General features: G+C 40.7%; 1 protein-coding gene across 3 annotated transcripts; it reads right to left on the bottom strand.

Annotated features, from left to right (window-relative positions):
- Nucleotides 1–266: 266 nt before the first annotated feature.
- Nucleotides 267–24,614, bottom strand: LOC117505463 (FH2 domain-containing protein 1-like). Of its 3 annotated transcripts, none has more exons than XM_034165122.1 (14): nt 24,092–24,614; nt 12,520–13,001; nt 12,260–12,433; nt 12,107–12,168; nt 10,034–10,136; nt 9,874–9,959; nt 9,042–9,142; nt 8,293–8,363; nt 7,963–8,070; nt 6,867–6,937; nt 6,476–6,593; nt 6,218–6,382; nt 4,435–4,530; nt 267–4,355 (listed from the first exon to the last, which is right to left on the bottom strand). In XM_034165122.1, the coding sequence occupies exons 2-14, from the start codon at nt 12,814–12,816 to the stop codon at nt 1,821–1,823; spliced, it is 3,987 nt and encodes a 1,328-aa protein (XP_034021013.1). In that variant the 5' UTR covers nt 12,817–13,001; nt 24,092–24,614; the 3' UTR covers nt 267–1,820. The 3 variants fall into 3 exon arrangements, with proteins under 3 accessions (XP_034021013.1, XP_034021015.1, XP_034021014.1); XM_034165124.1 differs by lacking the exon at nt 24,092–24,614 and adding an exon at nt 22,578–22,595 and having other exon boundaries at nt 808–4,355; XM_034165123.1 differs by lacking the exon at nt 24,092–24,614 and adding an exon at nt 13,522–13,581 and having other exon boundaries at nt 808–4,355.
- Nucleotides 24,615–24,840: the final 226 nt, after the last annotated feature.

Below are 24,840 nucleotides of genomic sequence, written 5' to 3'. Positions count from 1 at the left end.
AGAAGACCCTTGGTGCTCGAATCTAATTTGTTTTTGCAGAATATTTGTTTTGCAGGTTTAATCGGGAGCTAAAACCTCTATGGATGAATTTTACTTTTCAAAACGTTTAGCAGCAGCTCAACAAAAGCATTAAATATAAATTAAAGTTAAAAAAAAAAAAAAAATCTTAAAGCAAAAGAAACACTTTTTTTTTTTCTTTTTTTTTTTTTTAATCAACAAGTTTTGGAGAACAAATTCCACCAAGTTGTGTCTGGCTTATGTTGGAAGGAATAATACTTTATTTAACTAGTATATACATTATATATCAAACAATTAAACACATACAGTACATAAATAAGAGTAATGTACAAACAAGGCACAGACACTTTGGATCGCTCCTCGTCAAAAACTAATCACTGACATGATTCTCAGTGATTTTAAGCTACAGTCATATTTACAAATTTATTTTAACCAGGTTACACACAGGGAAAAAAAAAAAACCTCAGTGTGGTTAGTGACACTAAAGGTGCACAATCAAAAAAAAGTCGTTTCACACATAAAATAATGCCATTTCATCAAATCTCTTTTATACTTGGAGGAACTTAATTAAAAAAAAAAAATCCTCAATATTTGTTTTTAAAATTTATTTATTGTCATTTTCTTTTAAAAACATGCATATAATAAAAGTGATGTCACACCTGAGCAAGTCAAGATTCCTATTTATTTTTCTCAGATTATTTCACACCCACATTTTGGCAGGAAATTGTCTCAAACCAATTTAATGTCTACGCAATTCAGCGCAATGCTAAATTATTTTTTCCTGTTTCTCCAATTTGTGCAAGTTACCTGCCACATCTGTCAAGTTCTTGGAAAATAAAGGGCTCACCTACGGGTTGCGAAATGCCAAGGTCATCATTAAAATAAGGCAACAACGTTGGTAGAATACAATGGACAAACTGCAGCTCTGCAAAGTCCCAGATTTGTCTGTTACTACTTTGCCACCCGTTTTATTTCGACATCCTCCCAAGAGAATTGAAAGTTGCATAACAATGATTTGCTACACAATAAAAGTTGCACAACCGCGAGATGTTGCTTGTCTGTAAAACAAAGACGGCCTTTAAAAAAATAATTATTTGTAAAAGTAACAATGGAGCCGTTACCGTACCTTTAAAGACGTCAGTGTTACTTAATCTACTTAAACGTTTACAGGCATAAAAAACGTCCAACAAATAAGGTCGCCATTTCTTTAAAGTTGAGGAAATTTAACAAGTACATGCTGGTAATTATTCAGAAAAGATTCTTATTAGTCACTGGAACAAAATTCCACGTGATAGAGTGACATCGTTCTTTTTGAAAGCCGGAGTTAAAACCAAAAGGTCTAAAACTACCTGGATTTGAGATTTATACATTTCAAAGGGGTCGCATCCCCGGCTGTTATTTGAGGCGGGTTATATAAACATCAGTTTTAATTAGAGAACGTATAGTACAATAATTCTGAGTTGAATTCTTCCTCTCCCGTTACGGACACCTAAAGTGTTTGAATGAACACTTTGGAGACTATGGGTTATACTTCCATGTAGGGTTGCAGTGTAAAGTGCAGAAGCCAAATTTGTCTTCATTTTCAAACAAAGATAGGGTCGGTTAATTGCACTTCGAACCCAAGCTTGGACATTCCTTCTTTTGCCACTTGTCGTTTTTCCTGAGGAAGACTTTCTGCTTTCATTTGGAACTGCATTCATTCTTCCTATGTCAAAAAGTTTCAATATTCAAAAGAGATAAGAAGGAAGGACTTGGAGACACCATCCAGATGTCTTGCTGGAACATAGCCTAGACTCCTCCTGTTATCTCCAGCCTGGTTTAGTGGGCTTCCCAGATTCATTTGAATGAGACGACTTGTCCGAGAAGCTGCCGCTGGTTTTTTGCTGTTGGCCTTTAGGTGGAGCCAGTGAGTCACAGCTTGGGGAGCAAGGAAGCGTCCTAATACTCTTAGATGTCTTCTGCAAGGACGACGATGACGGGCTGCGTAGATCTAAAGATCTCGATGACATGGAGGCTCTCAGTGAGCCTGTTTGGATAAAAGTGGAGGCCGTGCTGGACGGATGGGTGCAAGAGGAGGAGGTTGTCCTAGGGGAGGTTTTGGGAGACAAGTCTGTGCTGCGATGGGAAGAATGAGGAGGAGCAGGAGAAGTGAGGGTGGTCTGACTCCGTCTGAAAGTGGAAGAAGCAGTGCTTCGAGCAAAGCTTGGAAGTTGTGAGGATGAAGTTGCAGTGGTTTTATGTGATGGGGTGACGGGGGCACTTGCACTGCCACCACCTTTTGCTACAGCCTGGGACAGCGCCCGGAGTGTGGAGCGGCACATTTTCTCCTCTGGTTGGGCTTTGGGCTTCACTAAAGGCTTTCGGATGGACGGTCGTCTTTGCAATTTATCCTTCTGGTCTCTGACAGACTCCTTGACTGCAGGAACCTCTTTAGGGTCTTGTATCTTGTGGATGCTGGCACGTCGGGATGAAGGGGCAGACAAGGGTCTGTCCCCCTGCTGAAGGGAGGCACCGCTGGGGTTAGACACTGTTAGACTGGCAGGCGCTGAAGTCCTTGAAGGACTCTTGTGGCCTGGAGGCTTCTCAGAGTGTTTGCCCGGTGAGCTGGCACCTCGGGTGGATTTGGAAATGTGCACAACCCGCCTGATGTCCTCGTTCTCTGACTTGGTCAAAGTACGGATGGCTTTGGATTTGTTGGAGACAGCAGTTTGTGCATTTGAAACCTTGAGCCCAGAAGGCCGGGTTTTAGAGGAAGGGCGGTTCTTGCCCAATAGTTTGGTCGAGGTTTCCGGTTGTGCCTTTTCACTGGTGGAAGAAACCACTCTTGTATTTTCTTTGGCTGTACAACGAGAACTGATTTCACTTCTACTCTTGCCATGTGGTAATTGCTCAGGAAGAGCATCCAAACCTATCTTCTCACTGGACAGGTGTTCTGCGACGTTCTCTTGACTGGCTGGTCCTTTATCTTCCTTCGAGGCATCTGTAGTGACAGCAGGCATTTTATTGGCTGATGCAGGTTGCCTGCTGGATGAGATGGGAAGTGACGGGTCTTCAGGGCGGGACACGGGCACTGGTTGGCTGCTGATGGGTTCAGGTACTGGCGTCTTATTGGCTGGATGGAGTTCTGATGGTGTTCGACTGAATGCAGTACAGGAATCTTGATGGTCTGCTTGGTTATCATGCCAGCGTGGATCCACCATTTGCACAGGTACATCGTTAGATCGTGTCAACTCATCAGCAGCCTCACACACACCCGTCACACACCACACCACCATCTTCTCCTCCTCCTCCCTCTCTGATGGAGTGGGTGAGGAGGAACACCTCATTGGCATGTTGGATTTTCCAGTATTCACAACTTGGGAATTATTTTGTGCCTCCCAGACACGGGATTGGTCTGCTACTTCCTCTTCCAAATCTGCAACAACAAGATCGTCTTGGTGATGTCCATGGAGGCGGATGGAGTGAGGCACTTCACCTTCATGACATTTTGGGGTCATGACCTTATCAAACAGTTTCAGCTCAGGCACAAGGGTGCATTTCTCTATAAGCACCGTCATGTTGCTGATTTTGGAAGTGCCGGTTTGGGGTTTTTCATCACTCGAGGGGATTTGCATGCTAAAATCCTCACTGGCGTTTAAGGTTTTTTCATCTCCCAAACGAAAGTGGGTTTCGTGGTCTGAAAGCACTTTTTTCTGCTCATTTAAAAAATGATCTGGCAGATGACTGCCATTGTTGTTGTGGTCAGATTGCTGCTGGTTGGAGTTGGCGGTAGCTTTGCGAACAACTTCCCCGGCAGGGCCTATGTGGTCTATTAGAGTCCGAGTGTTGTCCTGGTTGAGGTAAGTGATGGCTGTATGTTGTGTCAATGCTAATCTTAAACCCCCTGTATTCCTGGAAGAAGGAGGAGGAGGAGTTTGTGGGTCCATCTCACCAATCTGATTCCGCTGGTTTCGGGATAACTTGGACCCTTTGACCGCCAGGCTTTGGGTTTGATTCCGAGTGGAATATTCGGGATTTATGAACCTGTGTGTGGTTGACTGGGAAAATTTCCTCGCCTCTCCCTGGATAGTCTCCCAGAAAACCTTAGAACTAGGTGGTCCTGCCCCCAGGAAAGTGCTCAGATCGCGCTCTGCAACAAGGGATGGTGACCTGGATGGGGAGTTCCGGGAACGCCTTAAGCTCCTTGACCATCTTGACTTGTCTAAGTTGTTGAAGGGTGAGCGGCGATGTGTCCTAGAGGACAGGAACTCTATTAGCAGTCCAGTTTCACTGCGCTGTGACATAGCGCCAATCATACTCATCTCACTGCTGTGGCAAAAACCAAAGGCTCCGCCCACCTACAACCAGATTGCAGGATTAATGAAAATTCATCAACACACAGGGAGATTTGTGTATTTGTGTTTATGCTCAACTCACCTCCTCACCACCAGACCATGAATGCCTCTTCTGCTCCTCCAGCTCCAGTAACTGACGTTGACGGACTTCTTCCTTACGTTCTCGCTGCATGTTCTCCTTTCAAGAGAGCAAGGCACAAATAAACAGAGAGATGAATAATGTCATTTTCACTAAGCTGCAGGTGGCAGCGGTAGTCATCGGATGCTCATTAAAATGCCAGACGGCCCGTGAATTGTTATTACTGGAACAGAATAAAAGGCTTGTATCAGTTATGTTACATCAGCTCTACTTCTGTATGATAACTTTTGTCAAGATCTCAATGTCCAGCTGCTGAATTCACACTAGGCGCCATGTAGGCACCATATGAAATATGGTGCCAAATCACAATTACAGTGCCAAATCTCAATGTGCAATATGGCAACAATGTGCAATACAGTATGGTGCCAATACCAATGTGCAATATGGTGCCAACATCCAATTGGGTACGGTGCCAATTCTCAATGTGCAATATGGTACCAATGTGCAATATGGTACGGTGACAATTCTCAATGTGCAATATGGTGCCAATGTCCAATAGGGTATGGTGCCAATTCTAAATGTGCAATATGGTGCCAATGTGCAATGCAGTACCATTTCAAATCTCAATGTGCAATATGTTGCGAATATGCAATATGGTATGGTGCCAATTCTCAATGTGCAATATGGTGCCAATGTGCAATACGGTATGTGCCAATGTGCAATGCAGTACGGTGCCGATTTTCAATGTGCAATATGGTGCCAATGTGCAATACGGTATGGTGCCAATTCTCAATGTGCAATATGGTGCCAATGTGCAATGCAGTACGGTGCCGATTTTCAATGTGCAATATGGTGCCAATGTGCAATGTAGTACCATTTCAAATCTCAATGTGCAATATGTTGCGAATATGCAATATGGTATGGTACCAATTCTCAATGTGCAATATGGTGCCAATGTGCAGTACAGTATGGTGCCAATTCTCAATGTGCAATATGGTGCCAATGTGCAATGCAGTACGGTGCCGATTTTCAATGTGCAATATGGTAACAAAGTGCAATACAGTATGGTGCCAATTCTCAATGTGCAATATGGTGCCAATGTCCAATAGGGTATGGTGCCAATTCTCAATGTGCAATATGGTGTCAATGTGCAATAGGGTATGGTGCCAATTCTAAATGTGCAATATGGTGCCAATGTGCAATGCAGTACAGTGCCGATTTTCAATGTGCAATATGGTAACAAAGTGCAATATAGTACCATTCCAAATCTCAATGTGCAATATGTTGCCAATATGCAATATGGTATGGTGCCAATTCTCAATGTGCAATGCAGTAGTCTGCCAATTTTCAATGTGCAATATGGTGCCAATGTGCAATATGGTATGGTGCCAATTCTCAATGTGCAATATGGTGCCAATGTGCAATATGGTATGGTGCCAATTCTCAATGTGCAATATGGTGCCAATGTGCAATGCAGTACGGTGCTAATTCTTAGTGTTCAATATGGTGCACATGTCAACTTGCATTGCCAGATGGCCTGTGATGTGTCCTGTACCCTGATGGCATAAAACACTTGTGATTTGGCTGCATCCGTTATACCATATCAGCTCTACGCCTGCCAGACGGCTGTTCTGGATCAGACGGAAACTGACACCAAAACTGAATGCTTTAAAAATTGTCAGGTTATAATTTAAAAGCATTTATGAACCGCAGTCCATCCCAGTGGGTTTGCCAGTGTCATATTATCATTGCTCAAACATAAATAAGTCTGTGTTCACGTGGTCACCTGGACGGCATCAGTGAAGCGGGAGCAGAACGTGTTGAAGATGCTGAAGCAGTCGTCCAGTCTGAATGTGTCTCTGTCCTCACAGAAGAACTCCAGCAGTTCGTTGCCTTCTTTCCTGAGCTGCTGCCGGCTGCCGCGAAGTGAGCACAGTGACGAAGTGGCACGCTGAGATGCAAAGAGAATAACAGCTCTGCATATGATCAACACACAGTATTCTATCTGGTAACTTAAAGCTGACACTGAAGTCGAACCGTCTACCTGCAGGAAGGCATCCAGCTGCTGCAGCAGCTCTGTGTCTCTTTGGATGCTCTCCTCTACTGAGTGTGTGCGAGACGTCAGCCACTGCAGGTCGAAATCCAGCGTTTCCAAGGAGATCCTGGAATAATAATAATAACAATAATAATAATTAACACTACAACTATCCTGAAATGCATATGTGATATACATGAATTCTGTGTTTCACATTTGAATCAGGTCAAAACTGAAGGAAACGCTGAAGTAATAATGGAAAACCAGCAGAGGGCAATGTTGTGCAAGATATATGGCAGACAAAAGCTGCTGAGAAAACAGGAGCTTTAAGGTTTTTAACAGCAACAACAGGAGTCTGCATTTGGAGAACGATAATTAACATGTGAAAATGACGTCTGACCTGGAAGCTGCCTGGATGTGACTCAGCTTCAGAGGAAACTCCAGCAGCTTCTCATCTTTTTTCTGCGCTTCCTGAACAACAAAAGAATCCCTTATTATGAATGACTCATTTCCACATTTTACATTTGAGACATTTGAGCTTTATTCCCCAGCAGGTACAGCTTTGGCCAATTTGAAAGATTTTATTTTGCAAACTGGTAACAGCATGAAGCTTGTACAACAAAAGTGCAAATGAGCAGGTGTGTTAGTCTATCCCAGACAGATTGTGCAGACAATAACTACAACATAATAAACACGATTTTCTTGTAACCCGCCACATAAAAAGAGCACATAATGAGGAGGACGTGACTAGATGGTGGTTCTTTCTGATGCACCACTTCAACTGAAAAAACAACTTTGTTTTATCTATGCAATATGCATTGATGCACCTTTACATTAATGTTTCTGACACCTGCTGAATGGTGAGTGGATGGATTACAGAACAACTACCCCACATCATGTGAGTATCAGATAACTGTGAGGGTAAACAGGATTTACTAGTGATGAGCCATATAACACCAAATTCAAATGTGAAATATGGTGCAAAATTTAAATGCATAATATACGTGTAATATGGTGCAAAATTGGAATCTAAATATGCAATATGGTGCAAAATGTGAACTTCAATGTGCAATACAAATGTGTAACTTTATGAAATATGGTGAAAATTTTCAATATGTAATAAAAAATGTGCATAATGGTGAAGATGTTCAATGTGCAATATTTTGCAAGATTTTATTGTGCAATATGGTGCAAAATTTGAATTTTAATGTGCAATGTAAATGTGTAATATGGTGCAAAGTTGAATGCAAATGTGCTTCAGTATGTGTATTTTGGGGCCAGAATTACTGCTCTCCCAGAGATACACATTCAGTTGTACCATCCCCCCCCCCCCCCCAACATCCTCCTGTAACACCCACGTTAAACGAGGCTCCGCCCATTTCAGCCCACACATTCAGGAGGCTGAACGTCAGGACGCATTTCATGTTACGGTTCGAGTTCTCCTGTTGTTAACCTGCTTTGTGAATAACTTTTAAATGAACAGAAAAGATGCTGACCAGAGCCACAAAATGCAGCAGGTTCATGCCCGGTTTGTTGGCTTTAGTGTCGGCCAGAGAAAGGAGGGATGACAGCTTGAAGCCCACAGCGTTTCCCGCGTAACCTCCCTGCAACACACACCCAAAACCACTCATGTTAGCACAAGCAAAAAAATGCAGAATTTTAATGTTTATGAACATATGCGGTTCAGATCAGGTGGTTTTCCAGCATTTTGAGGTTTTTTTTTTTACAGGTCAAAAGGTCACATTATGGCTCATCTTAATGTGGTCAAAGTGTGTCACAGGTTTCTGCAGTTTTTATTTTCTGGTCTTTCATTCTGTCTCACTCACAGCGTTGAGGATGTTTCCGGCCTGCAGCACCAGGTGGAGAACAGCGTGGAGCTCCTCACAACACATCAGCTCTGCAAACAAGACAGAAATTTACCTTTTTAAAATCAGAAAATCACTGCAAAGTCCAGACAAAATAACAGCTACGGGAAATTATGAGGTAGAAAAGAAAAAGGAGCAAACAGTTCAGTTTAAATCTCCATCCCAGCACTGCTGGAAATTAATGAAGCGGGATTATAACGAGGCGGTGATCTCCAACAGAATGAGAGGATGGAGGGACAAATCCACAGGCAAGAACTCTCCTCGCACAGCGAGACGACAAACAGGCGCTTAATGTCTCCGTGTGCAGCTTCGTTAGCATTCATGTCATTATCAAGTTCACACACACACCCCTAAAAATAGGTAGTGTGTTACACCCTGTAACAGAGAGCGTGTCTGCAGGCTGTCTGATGACATCTGCACCAAAAACGTGAGTAAAAATCAATTAATACCACATTTATGTTATTTCTCTTGTCTTTCTTATGAACAAATGTTTCTTTAAATTGAAGTTTTCCCTCATTGTCTAATAAAGAATATGGGTACAGAACATTTCATATTCAGCAAAGTAAGTGATCGTATAGATGAATTCTGCATGGCAACAGAAATGACTTAATTGGACAATTCTACAAAAACTGAGTAAATTTTTTAGAAATGACGAGCTAAAACGTGTCCAGATTTTGTTCTCGTCAGTACGACCGAATTACGAGTTCTACCTTTGATGGCAGCGCGAAGTGTCCTAATGTCTTGTTTCATGGCCTCACACGACCCCGGGAACTCCTCCTTCAACAGCATGGACTCGATACGAACCAAATAACTGCACAGGGAGAAGAAAACATTTAGAATCTGATATCTTTGGAAAAAACAAAAGTTTTGTTGTGTTTTTAGTTAAATCTACAGCATCAAACAGTCATGCTGCTGTTTAACTTTCTAAAGATCTTTATTAAAACAAAACCCACAAATGCAAGATAGGGCCCAGGAGGAGCTAGGGGCCCGTCATCAGCGGATGCTGGTTAAGGTCTATGCATCATCACACACAGGCTCAGGAGGACACAGTTATTATGGCATATGTTAGCTACAGGGCTGACCGCCATCATCTGGTCTCGCTCGTCCCTCAGTGGAGCATATGGCTTTGTTGTTTTCCGGCACAGCCTAGGGGCTGCCGGTCCTAGGCTGAGGCAAAAACCAATATGGTTTGCTAATAGTTTATCTTATGAAAACAGGAATTTCTGCTATCTGGTCAAAATTAAGTGTAATTTACACGCAAGGAAATTTGAAGAAAACATTTTGGTCATGCAATGTTAGCATACTGGTGATTAGTTTTGGGTGCTGGGTGTCTGACCTCTCCCTTTTCTCCGATATGCCCCTGGGCACCCTTTGACCCAGGCTCCAACCTCAGTAAGAATGAGGTTGCAGACGACATCCTCGACATCGGGGAAGTCTCGCGTATCGATTGGCACAGCTAAGTATTTGAAGCTGCACACAGTGTTTGAAATAAAAACATCCTACTGGTTTTTGTCAGACAGTCATACGTGGTTCTCCCCTCACCTGGGCAACTGAAGCAGCAGGTACATGAAGGAATCAGCCAATGAGAGCTTAGAGACATCGCCGCAGTACGCTTTCAACTTCTTCACCTTTAGGAAAGATAAGACATGAAGCACATGGCAACATCCTGACACCATTATGCGCATGTGCACATTTGCGTCACCTCTTCCGCCTCTGGCAGCAGTTTCAGCAACTCCCTCAGAGGCTCCGCCCCATACGCCTCACTGTTGCCATGGCGAATATCATCTACTATAACGTGGTTTGTCCTGGAGGAGGAAAGGGAAGATTTTAAAGTCAATATATGCATTTATCAGTCGTTTTACATGGTGCAATAATGATAAATTATTATTACTGTTATTAATATAAGCCAATTATATATTGTGTTACATATATGTTATATATACTTTCAACTCAAAAATTACAAAATGTTTTACAAAACAAAATATTTGATAGCTCGTAAACAGAAGCCAAACCATATGCATCATAAACAACAACAAACAAATGAATTTAAGAGAAAGTAAAAGCATAGACTGATTATAAACAGTACAATGTGCAATAACACTCATATCTACAGTAGACGTAAACTGGATACAAAATTATGCAAAAACATTTATCACATTTCTACCATAAATTAGTTCAGGAACCTTATATTCATGCATTAAGAAGCATCTGTTTTGACAATATATTCTACATTACAGCTGACAGGAGGTCAGAGGTCAGGAGGTCAGGGATCAAACCAGAATCAAAGAAACAACAACAATATATTTGTACAGCAGTTTAGTTAATAAAAAAAAATTAAAATTAAATGTCAAGAGCAAATAAAACAGACAGCAGACATTATTAGAATAAAACTATATAAATGATTGTAAACAAAAGAAGATTCAATCAAAGTTGGCAAAAAAAAAAAGATTTTAACAAGCAGTTGAATGTCATTGTTCCTTCAGACAGTTTAAGTCATCACAATCAAGGCCAGTTTTCCTCTCAGGCTATAATAAAAGTATTTGTCCTAAGAAGGCGCTCGAGAGAATGCAGACGTCCGCCAAGGCTGAATGAAACTCGTGTTTAGCATTACGACGCCACGGCGAGGTCACAGGGTGCTGCTGACAACGGAGACAGCTTGAAGTTTATGGGTGATTCTTTAACTACGGGCACTATTGGCCTTGTAAATGTAATTTCCACCACACCATTGCCTTACAATATAAAGCGCCTTGGGGCAACTGTTTGTTGTGATTTGGCGCTATATACATGTGCTCTGATGTCACTGTTTATCTCCATAGAAACTACCCAAATAATCTTTCATACAAACTGTTTAAAGGGACATTAGTGTTGTGGTGGAAATTACGGCAATAGTGTGGGACAACTACATTTTGTTTAAAAAAATCACAACAGTTGTATGACATTGAATACCCCAATTATGTTTTGATTATTTTACTGATATTTTATTCAGCGATATTTTAAAACATTAGAAAAAACGTTTTTTTTTTACCATTCATTTTTATCATTGAAGATCAAAAGTCTGGGTGTGGGACAAGCACAAAATGGCAATATTTGCATATAATGATGCTGAAAAAAGGTGAAAAAGTCATCATAGACTACTAGAACAAATTTCTTAAAACACTTTCATTGTAAAGATAACTATAAAAGTGTGAAATTTCCCCTTTTTTCTGTTTTTCATACAATATGATCAAAGGACATAATAAGTGCCCATAGTCTAAGAATCACCCTTATAAAGTTGTTAATCAATCTGACTGGGTTCAATTCAATACTTCCATAAAAGTGCAAAATTACAGCTGGAGAACTTGCTAAAAAGAGAAGGGTGGGGGGAGGAGGAGGGGCAGGGCGGGGGGATCCTGTTCCTTTGATTTAATGTTAATATGATCTCAGTCACATGACATGAGCGTGTCTGCCATCCTGCATGACACGCTGGCGTCACTGCATCTGTTTACCCACAACACCTCATGATGAAGGTCAGGAGATGAATCATGCCACCGGGGACATGCCCACTCTCTACTACACGCCCACGCCATGTAGTAGGTGAGGTCATATCTCGGCAACACTTTGATGTCTCAAAAATAAACTTGGATCATGAGCTCACAACCCCATTGTGAGGAAGCACAAAAAAAATTGGGGGCATTTAACCTTTAGGTGGCGCTGCTTGATGTAGTTGCTGCTTGGCCAAGAGTTGCCTTGTTATGTGAGTGTGTGTGTATGAGTCATAAAGAGGGGCGGGGCTTACTTTTTAAACTGTTTGAGGAAAATCCCAATGTTCATCCCTCTCTTAGGATCCAGAATACAGACCTGGCAGAGTGACATGGACAAACAAGAGAACAAGTATGACTCTGAGATCATAGGCAGAAAGTGACCACACCTTCGTCAAACACAACCACACCTCCTCTTTGGTGTCCCTGAACGAGCCTCGAGCCTTCAATCCCCGGGCGGGCGTGGCCTTGTCATTGGATTGAGAGTCACTGTGACCGAAGAGCTCCTCAATGGTGTGAACGTCAATCTGGTAGCGATGCTGCTGCATCTGTCCCTGGGTCCACAGGTTGGCCCGCCCCTTCACCTGGACAGAGGACATGAAGACAGTGTTTTTTTGTCCCCTTGCCGCCATTCAATATGTCCATCAGATGTGTGTCTCTATATCTCTACCTGCTCCTCTGGTATCGTCTTCCAGAAGAAACTCCTAACGCTCTTCTTCCGCCTCAGTCCGACTGCAGGGTCTCCTAGCCCTGGAAGCAGAGGTGGCGGCAGAGGAGGTGGAGGAGGTGGCGGTGGTGGAGGAGGCGGAGCCAGGTCAGGTGGTGTCGCCAAGTTTCCCTCGATGTCTGAAAATCTCAATGTTTGGCGTGGAGAAGAAGGAGGAGACGCTGGGACATCGATGGCCACATCCTCTTCCTGGAAACCCTCTGTGCGGTTTGCCGAGGAGATGTTGGCTATCATGTGCATCACCACGGCTGATTGGACGCTAGCACGGTGGTAAGGGAAGTGTCGTGATGTTGGGTGGGGTGATCATAGAGCGGAAGCGTGTTCATCTCATTCGACTGAGGTCACAGAAGTGAAGACGAGTCATCGTGTTGAGAAAATTAAGGGCACAACCAGAGTCAAAGGTGACATGTAGAGGTTAGAGGACACTGAAAATGGAGAAAAAAAAGTTTTTAGATTTTCTACACTTTATTAATAATCACAATATAAAGAAGAGTACAGTTTTGAAACAAGACTACAGCTTGTTTCAGGAAAACAATGACTCAGCAAAATAAACATCACAAAGACTGGATCGTTCTCATGCCAACCTATAAAACTCATCTTTTTAACATTTTTCAACTATGTGCACTTAATGATCATTAAATACATGTTTACAACATCAGAACAATGATTAAACATCAGTGCTGATATCAGGCGTGGCACAAACCAGAGGGACACAAATGCAAGCTCGCAAGACTGATCAAGTTCCAATGGTTTAATAACAGGCAGGGGTTCGGTACACAGGTGGTCCAGCAGCGATGCAAAGGTAGCAAAAGGACAAGAGGCTGAGACGTGGTACAAAAAACAGGCACAGGTAAAAAAAAAAACAAAAAACAAAACACGGTGTAAGAGCTATCAGAGGCAAGGCAAAGTCAAAGGCAAAAAACAAGGCAGAGTCAAAATACATACAGGCAAGAACAAAGCAAGGAACAGGGCTGGAAGGTGTACAAAGACAATGATCTGGTGGTGAGCTGTGAGACTGTGAGGGCTTAAATAACTGGTGGTGTAATTAGTGAAACAAGATGCAGGTGTCAGTGAAAGTTCTGGAAGGGGCGTGACTGGGGAAGACAAAGATTGTGCACAGTGCAAGAAAGTGAAGGCAGGAAAACACAGAGTGGAGTGATGAAAGAGACAAAGACACGTGAGCAGGTGCAAGAGTGGAAGTGGAAGAAAACACAGAGCAAAAAGAGTCATAGTGACAGACGAGGACACAAGAGCTGGTGCAGGGGCAAACAAAGAAGATGAAGCAAAAACAGAAACCATGGACAGATTAAAATACAACTATAACCAGGACAGAGCATGAACATGAGAACTGAAAACAAAACCGGACATAAAAGCATAACTGAAATCACAAATGAGAAGAGCCAAAATAAACTACTGATAAACAGAGAATAAACAAACCCGATGACTACAGAATAATGCAATTAATGAAACAAGATAACTGATAAACAGAAAGTGCAATAAATAACAAATGGAACATACTGAGATAAGAAACACTGACAATAAATAATAACAAAATCCTGTGACTAAAGCATAATATAATAAATGTGATAAACAAAATGAACCTAAGACTAAAGCAACTAAGGGACCAAGAGTGAAAGCAAATATAAACAATAAAGTAAAACTAAATATGTGGCAAAGAAAAGATACACAGAGAATAAATGAAACAAAAGCAAACATAACATGAACATGACAATGATAATAAGACATGGCATAGAGGCTCAGAACATGGAAAAAGGTCCATAATCATAACAGCTGGCCCCAAAAGGGCCAGACCATGACAGCTGAACGCATCTTTGCTGTTGATTCAGCATTTTTTGTCAATGAAACCTCTCCGAATGACGTTTCATTATCATGTACTATGAGAAATGAGGCGGTTTGCGTTCAAGAAAGTCCAATGCTACATTTCAAACATTGTTTTGTTGAGGAAAATTATTTTTTATCAGTGTTATCTGGCAAAACAGAAGTGGCTGTAATGGACGACTCAACATTTGTGTTGTTAGCATGGTGCTAAACACTGGACACAAACATCTAAACTCACGTCTGTCTGTAAAGTTAACATTTAGTAACTTTTGATGATTAACTGGCTAGCTGCCTAATTGGACAAATTAATATCCTAATGTTAGCTGAAAGCAATATGAACAAATCTTAATATCTGAGCAACCTATATGCTAACCAGTAAAACTAGCTGTTGTAGCCAGTCTAGTAGAAGCTAGGCTAGGCTTTTTAATTTGCTCAGTCAATAGAAAATAAATACTGAAGGGATTATTCATTATTAATTAATCTGTTTTAAAATGTTATACTAAAGGCGTCTGCACTTTGATCGCTTTTATGTACAAGTGTGGATTTTGCAAGACATTTCAAGAATATACCAAAAACAAGTTTTGCCAGTACATTGGGCATGTGGATGGGAATAAATGTTTTGATTTGGTTGCAAGCACAGTGATTAAGGTTAAGTTCAAATTTATGGCCCCACGCTAATATATAGGCAAAACGGCTAATTTTATGTGAATGCATTCAGATTATTTTATTAATATTTTTTTTTCTCCATGGTTGATACTTTGAAATGTGGGTGTGGCTACCCTGTATTCTTTGAGTACTTTTGATCCCGTGTTTATATGCATCTTGAACATGTTTCATTTTAACTGTGGAATTATTTCGCACACCGTTCCTCCGTGTGAAGTTGAATATCGATGACGTCATCGATGCGTGATGTATTGAAGATGACAGCGTGTCACAATCGTAATTTCAAACTTCCCTCTCATCACACTACCAGTTGGCTGTGTACAAAATGTCCATCCACAAGAGAACGTTTAGTTTGAGCGAACCTCAAAGGGATGTGTGAGGGTTACGACCGAGTTTTAGGGTTAAAGGTCAGACCTCTTTTTCAGACAGGGAACCTTAACGAGCGTCCTCACAAATACAGAAATGTCACGGTGTGCGTGTGTGTGTGTGTGTGTGTGTGTGGTTGAGATGCCAGGACGAGGGCGGCCATGTGCTGCCGTGGCAACCGGTCAGAGTCCTACAGATCGCCGTGGTAACAAACCGGGTTACAAACAATGACAGTTTGTTTACTTGGCACAAAATCAGGTCACAGAGATTCTGTGCACAAAAAGAATATGTGACTGTAGAGATTAAACGTCATTTTTTCAAATAATCAATATTTTACCTTTCAACCTATCCATTCTTCTCATCCATCTATTGATCCTGCCATCTATGCCATCCTCCAACATCATAAACATTATCGTCATCCATCAATCCACCGATTCATTATAAAATCATTTTTATTCTGTATCCACGCATTGTGTCCATCAATCATCCATCTCTATTCATCTCTCTCTACTTTGATATTGTTGTTTTTTTCTTGCTCATCCCTTCATCTTCAAAGCCTCAAACACAAAAGGACTGACGCACTCTCTTACATTCAACATTTTTGGGGAGTGATTTTCACTTGAATGGTGTTGACGTCATCCAATCACACAAAGCCGAATGTAAAAATAGTCCGGTCCAAAGAGCCGACCCGATTCACATGAGGGCATTGGGTTAACCAGCAGGCACCGAACCAACAAGGGGGCAACGTCAGGAATACTACTACTACTACCACCTCTGATACGACTGTTTACGAAGGCTTCATCACATAGAAGTACACACAGTATGTACTTTAAGTGTTCCAAGGGTTACCTGAGCTTAAACAATAGACAGACAGACAGACAGACAGCCCACTCGACTGAAGATGTAGCTGGAGAGAAAGATGATTCAACTGAAAAACCAAACTATTTTACATTTACTGAAACATGAACTATGCATGAAAAACAAACAAACCAAGAGACATGCAACACTGGCCATTCATTCTATTTTTCATGTTCAGATCATTATGAATGTTATTATGCAAAGTGCAATTTAAAAACTTCTTGCAGAATGTTCAGGATGGAGAAGCTAAAGATCCTCAAGGCAATTATTTTTTAACATTGTGGTTCAGAATAATTAGTTTCTTTACTGTTGTTTTTGCTACATAATTATTGTGAACATGGATATAATGACGTATCATGACAGCTGGAACTGTGATAGGTGTATCATGACAGGTTAGATTAGACAGAACTTCATTAATCCCTTGGGAAGACTCCCTCAGGGAAACTAAGGTTCCAGCAGCAGAAGTACACAGGGTATCAAAAGTGAAACTTAAAAAAAAAAAAAAAAAAAAAAACAGTTTGCAAATATAAATACACAATATAAGTACCAGACATACTGATCAGTACTAATTTACTGGCTACTACTGCTCCTCTCATTCCTGTCCACTGTCTTCCTGTTACTCCTCCTCCTCCTGAGTGAGGAGTTGTATCTGAAGATCTGAGGTATCATGCAATGGAGCATTTCTATTGTCAACGAACAGTACGCTGGCTCATAAAGAGGGCTGGGTGATGCAGTGACCTCCTAGCTTTTGCTATTTGTGCAGAACCGTCGGAGGATCACATCCACTCCAATTACTCCAAAGCAGCGAGTGCTGCAGAAAAGTCAGAGGAAGAGAACTCCAAGTCATGAGGTGTGTCTCAGAGCTCAATCTCCTGCACCACCACTGTCGGTTTTCCACACCAGCTTTCACCAGTTCTCGCCTCACTGAACGCTTTTTATTCTCACGAACAGAAGCCGTGATCTCTCACTCACAGTACTGAGGTCAGACACAACAACGGAAGAATGTGGAGGAAAGACCAGCGACAGCTCAGGATGATGTCAGCTCAGATTAAGTCAAAAATCTGCAGCTCAAATGAGGACACTAACACTATATTTCCCAGCATGCACAAAGTTTAACAGAATATGCCCCTATCAGTAGATAACGTCAACTTCCACCTGCAAATTCGTACCAACATCCAATCAAAAACATTGAAAGCTTTTCTAAAGCGGAAGCAGCTATTACATAAGGTTAATGCATTAAATCTGAAATTTCCCCCTCGTCTGTCTTTACACCACTACAGAGAAGGTTTTCTGGAAGTTGCCAGATTTACAGGTTTGGAGGGCGCCATTATTTATACCAGATATAATGACACCAACAACGCATTAACTGTTAACATAACGGGTAATGAAACTATTAACAGTGACACTAACATTATAATCAAAATCATGGTTAGAGTCACTCTGCTTGAGACATTTGTCCAAACCGTTTTAGTCTTTTTAGTCTTTTCATTACACCCATATCCAGGGATAGTGTACAGCAGGGTATTACGGCCAGTACTGCACATTACACACACTATGTGAGAAAAATAACTCAAAGAGTTTTAATCCATTTCTGATCAAATTTGGTGGGATGATTGATTTTTAGCCAAGGACAATGTGGTTTGATTTTAAAGAAATTAACAAATAATTAATTAAACAAAAATGAAGGCATTGGGCCAAAATCTCGATTCTGCCCAATATGGGTAGAGGCAATATCTGGAATGACTATTTCAAGGAATCTCCTATGGTTACCATTAAACACCAACATGAAGTCACACATCACCTCTCTACTAATGGTTAGATGACCTTTAACCTTAGGTACCCTTGAAGGGTCAAACCCAGAGCCAGACAGAATTTAGCAAATATCAAGGCCACACAGAACCAGAGAATCAAACAAAGTATTTGCATGAATTGATGTCTAATATAAATGGTAAATGGTAAATAGACTGCATTTATATAGCGCTTTTCCATTTGCATCAGACGCTCAAAGCGCTTTACAATTATGCCTCACATTCACCCCGATGTCAGGATGCTGCCATACAAGGAGTTCACTACACACCAGGAGCAATAGGGGATTTAAAGGCCTTGCCCAAGGGCCCTTAGTGATTTTCCAGTCAGGGGGGGATTTGAACCCACGATCTTCTGGACTCAAGCCCAACACCTTAACCACTAGACCATCACCTCCAAAAACAAGTGAACATGACGAACGCCAAATTTTGTCAGGTTCCTGTTTGTTACAAGGATTTGATTGTTGTTTCTGTAAATTAATATTGTTATAATTTGTACTTGGTTTGTTGGCGAGCTTTAAATGAAACCAAAAACTCATAACTGTGACTGTGTCATATTGACATTTATACTTACTAACTGGAAAATAACTATCATGATGAGGCCTGTGAAAAAAAAAAAAAAACAAATGCAGAATTTGGGGTAGGGAGCCAGCAGTAACCACAGCAACGGCCCCGGAGCCGGACCATGAAGGCAACATGCCTGTCAGTCAAAGTGGAAAAACCACACCCACACAAATGTCACTGAAAACCCGTCTGGCGAATAACGCGGCGACAAATGTTTACACTACAAATTTATTTGACCTCTGTGCCACAAAGAGGAGACAGCACACACAGCCTGACTGAATAAATAATAATCAACACACACACACACACACACACACACACACACACACACACACACACACACACACACACACACACACACACACACACACACACACACACACACACACACACACACACACACAGAGCCGACGTCTAACGCTCGCCCACCGGCAGTGACTCACACTGTGTGAAAAAAGTTATTATTATACTGTATCACACAAGATGAAAGCAACATCAGCTTTGAACTGCACAGAAAATAAACCACCGGTGGCGTTTAGAGCCGCGCTCATCCTTGCACCGAGCACCAAAAATCCTTTTCCATCTTTTCTGAATCAGCATCCATATTGGTGGCAGCTTCAAACTTCCATTCATTTTGCCAGTAATGCAGCAACTCTCCTATCTGCTAATTCATAGTAATAATACAAGACTAACCCTACTGACCAAGAGGTGGCGAACAGCCTAAAGCCCTTGTAACCTGGGTAACGACGGGCACTTTGTCGTATACATCAATGCAATATCACAACTGCAAGGGTAAATTATTTTTGCAAAACTACAAACTAGGTAGTAGCCTATATTACTTACTTGCGTATGTTACATGCTAGTTCGTCAAATTGTCTCAAGCCACTGTAGTGAATGAGCTAGGGTCACTAGTAAGCTCCTCCCAAATATAAGACCGCATTTGGTCTTTGGAAATACAGTGGACTAAAATGTGTCAATTTTATATTCAGGGTCTAACCTTTACGTGTCATATAAATATGCAACAGTGGGCAGGACCTTTTTAGCAGACACAAGGATGCAACTCAAAAATCGGTAAAGTTAACCAGTGAGGAAAGGTTATAATGCCAAAGATAAATTCAGCAGATATGAAAAAAAAAAAAAAGTTTGCGCACTAGAACATATTGGAGAATCCGTGTGCTGCCTTTCTAAATACAGCCGTGTCAAACAACTCTCAAGCAGCCAAGAAATAGAGTGAGTGTATGAAGATGATAAGCCCAAAAAGGCCATCTTCATCAAGGTTCTAAACGCGGCAGTGTGTCAGCACATAGCTGATAAAAGACGGGTGGCCATAAAATGTGCTTTTATTCATAAAATGTTAGTTAATGCATTCCTTTCTTTTTTGTAAAGATGTGGTTTTTAAAGAGATTGTGACTATCATGTTTTATGTTTACACAGTGGCGCAAGACGTTCCCCAGTTTGAGACCACCTGTGCCACATTATCCTCACACGTCTGGAGTTCAGGGCTAAATTGAAATGCAGATTAATGCTTAGATCTGCTGCGATGACCCCGAGCAAACACAGGAAGCCCAAACAAATAAGAAAAAGAGGTTTGACAGACTGAAGGGTGCTGCAGACCTCTACAAGGGAGAGGGAGAGAGAGAGAGAGAGAGAGAGAACATGCACGAGTGTGCATGACGCAAAAATAATAATAATGCATTCCATAAATCTTTTCATGCAAACAGTCACTATGGAGCTCAAAAACCATTGTTGGAGCTCTGAAGGCTGAATGAAATAAGTGGAGAACTGCAGTCTAAATGTATTCAGACAAAGGATGCAAAGCAGGCTTTAATACATTTTCCTTCTCTTGTGGTTTCTTTGTGTTTACTGTTGCTGGTTGCTGTCAGCATTCTGAAAGATTACCTCACACACTTTGCCCAGCGGTAACAGAAATAAGGCTTCAGTTTGAGGATTAAAAGAATGTGTCAGCTCAGTGGAACAAGTCCACGGGTTCAGAGAAAATATCAAGCTAAAAAGTCTCACCGTAAACCAGGTAAAGGTCATTGTAATGGCTTTGTCTGTCCATCTGTACGTACGAATATCGTCAACAAGCAAAGAGCAATTCTAATCGCACTTGGTGTATCAACTCAGTGGACCTTCTTCTCACAATACAGGTCACATCAGGGTCAGTAAATCTAAGGTCAAGGTCAAATCAGAGGTCATTTTCTACTATCCTCAGTCATACCTTCAAAAAAAAGCAAAGAGCAACCGGGATGAAACCTGGTAGATAAACTTAGTTGACCGTTCGTTGTCAACACAGATCTTGTCAAAGTCATAAATCTAAGGTCAAGGTCAAATCAGAGGTCATTTTCTACTGTCCGTCGTGATATCTTCAAAACAACCAAGAGCAATTTCATTCAAAATTCCGGGGATCAACTCACTAGATGGTCTGTCATCAACACAGATCACATCAAGGTCATGAGTCTAAGGTCAAGGTCAAATCAGAGGTCATTTTCTACTGTCCGTGGTGATGTCTTCAAAACACCAAAGAACAATTTCATTCAAAATTCCGGGGATCAACTCAATGGATGGTCTGTTATCAACACAGATTTCACCAAGGTCATAAGTCTCAGGTCAAGGTTAAGTCAGAGGTCATCTTCTGCGGTCCATGGTCATATCTTCAAAATGCATTTTAAATCAAATTTGGTGGATAAACTTGGTAGACTGTCCTCACACAACAAGTCAAGGTTATAGGTCTAAGGTCAAGGTCAAATCAGAGGTCATTGTCTAAAATGCATTAATGACCATATCTCAGGAACTCTATTAGATATAGAAATGCAGTTTTGTTGTTTCAAATGTACTAGAAGGCTGGTGTCAAATAAAATAAAAAGAAAAAAGTTAGCTACCACTAACAAGGCACTCCAATCATCTGGATGCCTTAACTGCTTAGAGAAGATAAAATAATACTCAAAAAACTGGACAATTCTACAGTAACAGAACTGCAATGACAGAAAAATCTGGCTATATTTTTGATTACTGTAATTCCGTTACCCAACTGCCAGAAAATTATAAAATATCACAGACGTATAAAACAAATTAAGAACATATCCAAGAATCTTAAGACACTACTGTGTATATCTGAGGGTATGCACGGGGTCGCCATGGAAATGCAGTAAAACTAACTGAGAAGAATCAGGCCACAACAGTAAACGTGTTTTAGCGATGATGGTGGTGGGCACGAGGACGGGCGAGAACTCATTTTTAAACATTAGCATTAAAAACACAAGTCGCTTTTAGCTCACATTTGGGTTTTTTTGTCTTTCAGCAATCCGTCTGAGTGATTTGCGGCACTTCTTTCAGAGAGGAAGCAAAAGAAATTAACTTTACTGCTGCCTTTTACAGTCAACGAGTAAACGGCGGGTTGAGCATCGCTCGTCTCGGAGGTTGTTATGGTGACGAAAACGGACACTTCCAAACAGCGACCTGTATCTAAATGCCACCCCATTCACTGGAGCGCCGGGCATGACCGGGGGTCAGGTTAACTGCTCAACGCACTGATGGAGCACCGCGGCCTGCTGGGAGGTCTGGGCCATTTGAACAATGATGGTTTTTCACTTTATTGATACGTAAAATTAAAGTAAAAATAATGATGACACAAGTACACACACACACAAATAAATACTTAAAACAAGCAACGTAGTATTGGATAGTACAAAAAGTACTACTGAACAGCACAAGACTACAATAGAAGTAATAACGTCCCTCATTGGCCTTGAGGCCCGTTGGTACCCGTGCCAATTATCCCCAAATGCCAAAATTTCAATAGAAGAACACATAATTCCGGCAAAAATCAGCCAACAACCCAGTCAGACAACAAATATCACTCTGATTTTTACATAAAAGTTTTTCAGTTAGAGGTGAAAGTTTTACCTCCCCACTGTGGTGGGGAACAGTAGACTCAAGACCAGAGGATCCTGGGTTCAATCCCTCGTCTGGCCGGAAAATCACTCAGGGTCCTTGGGCAAGGTCCTTAACCCCCACGTTGCTCCTGGTGTGTACTGAGCACCTTGCATGGCAGAACCCTGACCCTGGTGTGAGTGTGTATGGGTGAATGTGAGTCATCAATGTAAAGTGCTTTGAGCTTCTGATATAGATGGAAAAGTGCTATATAAATGCAGCCCATTTTAATTTACTCCTTAGTTAATCAACAGAAGAGTAGCAGTCAAATATTTTGATAATTATTGATAAAAGAAAAAGATACCAGAGGTTTTTGCATTTTACACTCATTTCATTTCACTGTAAATTTAAAATTTTGGTGCCTTGGATTTTTGTCCAAAAATAATCTTGTTGATAACATCAAAAATAAATTATTAAAAATTTACAGGAAACAGCAACACCTGAGCAGAAAAATCCAAACTTTCCTGTTACTGATCACAGAATGACAACCAGAGGTGATGAATCCAGAAGCTAGTATGCAGTATAACCAGATTCTGACCAATTAGAACACCTCAAAAACATTTAGATTAAACACTATAAATTCAAAAACAAACAGGAAGGCATCAGGCAAATTATCCAAAATATTTTTTGTGAAATATTTATGTGTTACCACAAGAAATAGACATGACCAGAAAGTGTTATTTAAGACAATACGAGAACGTACAGGCATTATTAAACCAAAGCAAATCAATGAATATGAATAAAAAAATACCATGCTAATGCAGTTATTTGATTATTAATGAGCAAGCAGTTAACTGGTTTAAGGAATATGTTTAGACATTTTTACTGGTTCCAGCTTATGCATTAGAAGATGTTACCTTTTTTGTTTCGTAATAACTACAAATTGAATATTTTGACATAGATTGAACAGCACATTTATTTACATACATACAAGTGTGATATATCTGACGTTTTATAGAAAATATGATGAATGGCAAATTCCTGTTTGAAACCAGATTAAAGAGCATATAGGTGGAAATAAACTGTAAACTACATCGCAGTTGGAACATTGTAAAGTCTTCTAGAAATATTACTACATCACCATAAAAGGAAAATTACACAAACCAGCCCTGACACTCCTTAAAATAAATATCTGCACACTGTGGGAATATTTAAATAACTAAACAACTCCGCTAGTAATAAATAAAAAAATACAACAACAACAACTGAAGACCACATTAGAAATAAGTTCTGTACTTTTTTATCAGGGCAAAACCTATTTGAACATCATAAAAATATCCCACTGACAGTCAGTTGAAAATAATTCACACATTTAAGCAGCTGATAAACCAGTAATTGGTTTTTTTTTTCTTAAGTAAATACTTTAATTCTTAACTGAGCAAGACAGTGTGCCCTTTTAAGTTTAGCTTATTTAAAATAAAAATTAACAGTGGGGAAACGTCCAAGAGTACAAAACGAAAAACTGTTTGTTTGCTCGTTTAACTCACCGGTTTGAGCAGTCGTCGCTGGATTCTCTTTTAAAAAGGAAAAAAAGAAGAAAAAACAACGTCACATTTAGCGCAAAACTGCAAAAAATATCACCCAAACGCTGCGCGTGCGACGCTGCCGACAGAACTACAGAGAGGAGGCGCGCGCCCTGCGTGCGCACGTGCCCGAGAGAGAGAGAGAGAGAGAGAGAGACAAAAATGAAAACAAAATTTAAAAATTGTCAGAAATGTGAAAATTATTAAATTGAATTAAAGAGAGAATCACGTGACTTGACCTGTAAAAAAACAAACAAAAAATAACTATACTTCCCATTAAAAAGGGTCATGCACAAATAGAAATTTATAAAGTGTCCAAAAGTAAAAAGTAAAATTCATTTTTTAATATTTCTGATGTTTATAGACTATCTCAGCACTATAGCTAATTTTAACAGTAGATGGATAATCTGATCACAAAGAGTTGCTGTTATTAAGTGAGAGTTTGAAGAAAGAATTAAGAAATGTAGCATTGTGTATAACATTTAAAGGTGTCAGGTTGTGAATAATCTATGTTGTTCTCATCACTAAATATTTCAATTTATTTTCATTTATATAGCGCCAAATCACAACAGAGTTGCCTCAAAGCGCTTCACACAGGTAAGGTCTAACCTTACCAACCCCCAGAGCAACAGTGGTAAGGAAAAACTCCCTCTGAGGAAGAAACCTCAAGCAGACCAGACTCAAAGGGGTGACCCTCTGCTTGGGCCATGCTA

Source organism: Thalassophryne amazonica, chromosome 23 (genome assembly GCF_902500255.1).
Source record: "Thalassophryne amazonica chromosome 23, fThaAma1.1, whole genome shotgun sequence".
Classification (NCBI taxonomy): domain Eukaryota; kingdom Metazoa; phylum Chordata; class Actinopteri; order Batrachoidiformes; family Batrachoididae; genus Thalassophryne; species Thalassophryne amazonica.
Note: the sequence above shows the minus strand (reverse complement) of the source record. Positions and strands in the feature narration are given on the sequence as shown.

Excerpts from the sequence above, each read along its gene's own strand:
- LOC117505463 (XM_034165122.1), bottom strand. The coding sequence starts at position 12,816 with ATGCACATGATAGCCAACATCTCCTCGGCAAACCGCACAGAGGGTTTC. Across the intron at positions 8,364-9,041 it reads ACTTCGCGCTGCCATCAAAG|AGCTGATGTGTTGTGAGGAG; the intron begins GTAGAACTCGTA and ends TCTTGTTTGCAG. Across the intron at positions 6,383-6,475 it reads AGCTGGATGCCTTCCTGCAG|CGTGCCACTTCGTCACTGTG; the intron begins GTAGACGGTTCG and ends TTTGCATCTCAG.